At 45.2% G+C, this 6,138-nt stretch overlaps 1 protein-coding gene across 1 annotated transcript; it reads right to left on the bottom strand.

Moving 5' to 3' along the window:
• Positions 1-2,336: 2,336 nt before the first annotated feature.
• AGTRAP (angiotensin II receptor-associated protein) lies at positions 2,337-5,898 on the bottom strand. The gene is made up of 4 exons (XM_010194020.1): positions 5,870-5,898; positions 5,538-5,649; positions 4,713-4,911; positions 2,337-2,504 (listed from the first exon to the last, which is right to left on the bottom strand). The coding sequence occupies exons 2-4, from the start codon at positions 5,640-5,642 to the stop codon at positions 2,398-2,400; spliced, it is 411 nt and encodes a 136-aa protein (XP_010192322.1). The 5' UTR covers positions 5,643-5,649; positions 5,870-5,898; the 3' UTR covers positions 2,337-2,397.
• Between the last annotated feature and the right edge of the window lie 240 nt (positions 5,899-6,138).

Here is a 6,138-nt window from a genome sequence, read left to right as displayed (position 1 = left end):
CCCGCCGCTGGAGGCCGCCCGTCAGCCGCGCAGGCAGGCCGAGGGAGGCACCTGCACCGGGCAGGTTGTGGTTAACCGTAGAGCTGCTGGCTGACCACCAGAAAACCCGCGGCACATCAGGAACCAAGGTTTTAACAAAATCAAGTAAAGCAAAAACACTTGAGTATCGCACCTGCCACACGTCGGGCTGAGGAGACCCCGCTGACAGGCTGCGACGAGCCCTGCGGTGAAGCCAGGCTGCTCGGATCAGCGAGGCTGTGCTCCAGCTCGATGAATCCCCACACGCCCTGCTGACCCAGGTATTGATCCAGGAGTGCATTGGTGCTTACTGTACTGCTGAAACAAACAACCCCTCCTCAGAAACCAGGAGAGGGGCCTTGTTTTTATCATCACATCTCTGATTTACTGCCCAAAATAGGTGTCCTTGAGGCACAGTAAGCCTAGCACAATTCCTCCCTTGCTCTGCTGCCCTGAGCTCCCAGATGTGCTGAGTTATTCACAGAAAAGCACACAGCAGGTCAGCCAGATGGGTATCAATAGATTTTTGTAGTGTCTTTCACAGTGGAGAGTGGCTGGGAAGGCCTCACTAGATGTAGCTCTTTGTTTGTGCAAACACCCAAAAAGCATTGCATTTAAAACAGTTGTTTTCAGTCTGTGCTTTGCAGGTCTAGGGAAGAAAAAACCTGAGCATTTAAATGTGTTATTCAGGGATCCATGCTGTCACTGTACAGTTCCCAAGAGCTGAAAAAAACATTAACTGAATATAAAAGCCTGCTCTGGAGCTCCACAAGCCCCAGAAATTTCTGCCTACCTATTCATCCTTCTTCCCTATCTGATCACAAGAGCAGACCAATTCCTATTCCTATGGTCTGTGGCATGGCAGCCTGCAAAATGAATACACAACACTCATCTCAGAAGAGTAAACAAGACTATTGCACTTCTATGGCATTTACCACGTGCTTGGCCCAAGCATGAATGATGATGGTCCAGGTATAGCAGGTCACTGTAGCGCATGTGCAGCATAGTGGAGGAAGCACCTGCTTAAGTTTAAAGTGATGAAGCTTGGGAGAAAATTGCTTGGTTTTAAAAATATGAATGGCAAGGTTCTAGAGGTTAGAGCAAAGTTAGCAGGGCTCTTGGTCACTGATATATCAGTGCAGCAGCAGGTCTTGTTAAGAGAAATGCAACTGTAGAATAACATGTACACTTTGAAAATTAATCTGCTTTAGGGAAAAAAACCAAACAAACAGGTCTTCCTAGCACTATTATTTTCATTTTGCCAAATTTGACATACTCTTTTTCTTCTGAAAAATAATCCCATTGAACATCTTTCTTTTTTTTTAGGATTTTACCCTGAAAGCCACAGCAGGGCAGATTTGTTGTGTGTAAGATTAGAGCTCACCACTGCAGTGTATATAAACCCATCTTCTCTTTTCCCCAACCCTCATTTTACTAGTCCACCATCACCACCCACACATTTAGAAGCAGTATGCTCTACTTGTCCAAGTAAAGCTTAGACTAAAAACCATCAAAACCCCATAGATCTTCCCCATAATGACTCTCCCAGGCTGCCTGGCTACAGTCCCAAACCCACAGGAATACCTGCATTTTCAAATGAGACATAGGTGACCAGTGTAACTTTTTCTAACACAGAAAAACTGTGTTCACTTTATAGTTTTCTTAGAAAAATGTAACATTTCAAGTTCTGTTAAGATAGGCAGCTGAAGGCAAAAGGACATTTCAAGGCACAGTATCTATAACCTACATTCAACAGGTATTTTAAGTATCCTGAAGGACATTCAACTTGCATAAAAGCATCAGTGAGTAAAATGCAAGACTAGATGCTAGGAGCACAGGCAACTCCCTGGCCCAGTAAGAGCATTTTATACCAACCCCTGCTTTGTGCAAACCACCACAGCTAGCATAGGGAGTTATGGTCATAAATCTTAGTTACACCACCATCAAAAACAGCCCTCAGGAACTCACAGATGTTTCTGTAGATGTATCTGCATTAAAACAGGCTAAACTGTATTGTTTAAGGGAAGTCCATCAGCTTTTTAAAGACAGCTTGTCCAGGAATATTTTGAGTGGTTCCCTTACTTAAAATAGAGAGGATGCACAATACAAGACTTGGAAGACTGCAGAAGGTGAATCCACTCACACATACAGAGGAGGGATTCAGGGAGAGGGACACAGTGCTTAACATGACATCTCTGAGATCTCCTGGACTTACTGCAGGAATCCATCTGCCTAACCTTTGGGGAGGCGAAAGAAGTGAAAAAACAGATTCTCTCCTGTTTGCTCAGTAGCAGGTCTTGCTCCATCAGAACAGACATGGGAAGAACGGAAAGCCAGACTTGGGGAAGGAAATGTCACTTCTCTGCTGCAGAGAGAACCTCAGTACGGCTGCTGGGCTGTCTTGCTTGAGTTAGGCCACTGAGGAGGGGCATCCTGCTGATCAATTGGCTCATAGGTGCTGCGATCCTGGCCTGGACGGGCAACACCTGAATAGAGAAGAAAGAGAATAAGGTTGGGGGAAAAAAACAAAAGCACAAGAGCTGAATCTCCTAGCATAAATCAACAGCTCAGGAGCACACCACATTAGCTGCTTTACCAACTCTCCAGCACCTGTGTTCTGTGATCCTCACAGAAGGAAGGCAGGAAGGAAGAAAACTCATCCTTCCAACAAAGGCAAAATAACTGGGATGCATTTGAACATGTCTCTTCATTCCCCGAGAACTGCTCTCATAGTAACCATGAGGCTGAGTGGAAAGCAGGATCTGCAATACTACAGAGCAGCATAACAGGCTCCTGTAATAGCATATTTCAGCAAGATCAAGTTTATGAGATCTAGTGAAAAAAATGAACAGACAAAAACAGAAGCAGCGGGAACCATGGCTAGCTGACAGCATAGATTTAAGAGCATGATTCATCCAGGAACCACTCTTCCCAACAACGCAGCTATGCCTCAAGTGTGCCACACCATGGCATTAAATTTCAATCCGGCAGTGCTCCCAATTGCACTGTGAACAATATGCCTGTGGTACAAAATCATGTTACAGGGGATGAGCAGGGAAAGAAGAGACAGACAAAAATACACATGGACAGCCCTTTATCTATAGGCCAGGGATCTGCCACGGCTAGAAAGCAATCTGAATCAAAGGTGGGAACCAAACTGTATCAGAGGTTTGTTCTATGCAGCCAGGATACTGCCAAGCAACAAAAAGGGATTTTGCATGGTAAGAAAGGAAGACAGAGAAGACCAGGAAAAATGGAACACTGTTAGGCTCAAAAGGGAAATGCCAAATAGCAGGAAAATGAGAGAGAAAATTTGTCAAGGACATTCAAAAAAACAACAGTACACAGTTCATACTGAAAAATCTCACGAGAAAGACACTTCAGGAGAGGATACGAAACTACAGTGTCTGAATTCCAACCTGTGCCTGAGAGAAGACTCTCAGACATTATCATGCCTGTGTTGAGATAGTGTGGTTGAAAAGGAGTGCTCCCAAATTCTAAGCAAAGGGATGAACTCCTCAATGACACCTGTACTTTCCATGGAATACAAAGGTCAAATCTCAGCTGCAAGCACAGTGAGCAGCTAATAAAAACCACAAACATGGTCCACTGCAAGGCACTGCAGTTGACTCACAGGTCTTCTGATCCAGTTAACACAGATCTGTCTGCCAATTGCACAAGTAGCTGATGGAGAAGACAGCCACATTCCACTAGCAGAGAGATGCAAACAGCACATAGCACCCCAAGCCATGGTTTCTTTCCATGGACTTTCCTCCTCTGCAGGTATTCAGCTCTTTTCAGAGGAAGTGTTACCTTCTTTGCTAGCACCAAAGCAGCACTAGTGACTGCTTTCAAACACTGTAATGCAGTTATGCCATCCTTCATATTGCACAGCCACCTTAGGACAGCAAAAGGATAACTGTGCCAGGCTGCTGGTTTTGACAGAGTAAACTCCCACACAGCAAACAACCCCTGGCAGCTGCCTTGGCATGAACTAGCACAAGGTATGCTTGGCAAAGAAGCTCACTGAGACCCAGAACATCCAGTCACAACTCCTTCTGTCAAGGCTGCCACATTATCATTAGCAAGTACAACCAGGAGAAAAATGGGTGACTCCAGACAAAGCCCCATGAGATAAATATTAGTCCCATTTTCCAGATGAGGAAATGGATGTCTACAGCAATCAAGGTAGCTAGGACATGTGAGGCCCAAAGAAAACACAGGCTTAGAAATCCAGCTTCTATCCCTCTCATGCATAATCCAGCTAGAGGGGATACTGCCTCTGCTTTCCCCTAGAAGGAAAAGAAAGGGTTAGCAAAGAGAGAAGGACACCCAAAGGCTTCCAAAAAGCACACACAAATGCAGGAAGAGGAAGAGAGGAAAACTTTCTCAGTTATATTCAATAAGAGAGAGAGCACTGGTATCAATACCATTGTGGGCAAAATGGCTGTCAGACAAGGACTCCAGGTCTGCAAGGGAAGAGAGGAAGAATGTAAATTTAAGGCCTAAGACACACCAGAACCACAAAATGGGAGCACAAACAAAGCAAGGGAGAGCAAGCATCCCCCCTCCCTGGAAAGGGGGTCAGAATCCAGCTGCACAGAGCTCAGGCTGAAGGGTCCAAAGTACAAGGTGGTCTCCCTAACACCAGAGGAGGTGGCCACACTGACATGGAGGCAGAGGAAGCGTCCTACCTATGTTAAAGGTGTACTCTCCTCCACGCTCCCGATACATTCGATACACCAAATAGCAGGACACGGGTTTGAGGAGGAGGCTGAGGATGGCCATGCCTATACTGAAACGCTTCAAATCAGAAAGATGGTTGTTTGAAGGGTAGAAGACAGAGATGTGGATGATGTCTGTGAGGACTGTGAGCAGCAGGCCAGTCAGGAACTGCAAGCAAAGAGAGAACGGGACATGAACTGAATAGACGATTAACAACTAGGAGTAACTGTCAGTTACAGCATCTATTTCCTGTGAGATTTGTATTCTCACAACCATGCCTTCACCCCAGTAACACACATTACCAACCCTAGACACGGCCCCAGGTAGACGAGAGATTCCTAAACCAATGATCTTGTACTTCGTGCATTTCTTTACATCTGTCAGACACCTTCTCATGGTATCTCTTTAATGTTCAGAGAAGGGTTTAATAAAGCCCCTCCAACTCAAACATATTAAGTGCTTTGAGACCTTCTCTGGCATTACAAGTCACTACAGAAGGTAAAAAAACGTAAGAATCAACTACGCCTCACCGCTGAGAAACAAAATAAGTGACAGTGAATGCTTCTCACCATAGTTTACAGTGCTTAGATTTATACATTCTCTTAAAAAGAAAACAAACAAAAAAAAAAACCAAAAAAAAACCCACAAAAAATGAAACCAAATCAAACAGGGAATTTGACTTGTTCACTGCTGTACTGAGAACAGCTGAAAATCATCACTGACTCAAAGAAACTCTCTCTGCCCTCCACCCTCTCCCTGAGCAGCCTGGCTGAGGCAAACACCCTCACACTCACCATCACGATGGCATCAAGGGAATCTCGCTGCACAATGGCCCAGATCCCCACTGCAAGGACACTGAAATTTCCCCAGGCATAGGAGGCTGGAAACATGTAATCCATGCATCCCCTGCCAAACAAGACAAAAAACCCCAGCCCACATTCACAATAAGCCTGCAACAGTTTGTTTACATTCGTCCCTGTTCCCATACAAATATCTCACTGTCAAATTTAGGATCTTCTTGCACACAGACAGGCACAGAGAGTGCTGATTCCCCAAGAAGTTCCCATTCCCAGCTGGAAGGAATACCCTCCTCTCACCCAGGCCAGGCCAGTTACCAATCACTTACCACACTGTGAGCAGCCAGTGTACCAAAATGATGGCCTAGGAAAAAAAAACAGAGAGGAAGACAGGTCAGCAAGTTGGAAGAACTATGGGAGGACTGATGTTTCTGAGGGACCGGTGGAAGAGCATCCTGGATCCATGAACCAGTACAGAAAGCTGGCGTAGCTGGGACACTGAAGGCACAAAACCATTTTTCTCTGCTTTTGTTGCCGAGTATTTCCTGTGGTGCTACACTGTAGTCATTCATTATTGTTGTCATCTCTGTTGACAGTT

Source organism: Mesitornis unicolor, unplaced genomic scaffold, assembly GCF_000695765.1.
Source record: "Mesitornis unicolor isolate BGI_N332 unplaced genomic scaffold, ASM69576v1 scaffold29091, whole genome shotgun sequence".
NCBI lineage: Eukaryota > Metazoa > Chordata > Aves > Mesitornithiformes > Mesitornithidae > Mesitornis > Mesitornis unicolor.
The sequence above is the reverse complement of the archived record's forward strand: the minus strand, read 5'-3'. Positions and strand labels throughout refer to the sequence as shown.

Excerpts from the sequence above, each read along its gene's own strand:
- AGTRAP (XM_010194020.1), bottom strand. The coding sequence starts at position 5,642 with ATGGATTACATGTTTCCAGCCTCCTATGCCTGGGGAAATTTCAGTGTC. Across the intron at positions 4,912-5,537 it reads CCCTTGATGCCATCGTGATG|TTCCTGACTGGCCTGCTGCT; the intron begins GTGAGTGTGAGG and ends CTTTGCTTGCAG. Across the intron at positions 2,505-4,712 it reads AGAGTACACCTTTAACATAG|GTGTTGCCCGTCCAGGCCAG; the intron begins GTAGGACGCTTC and ends TTCTCTATTCAG.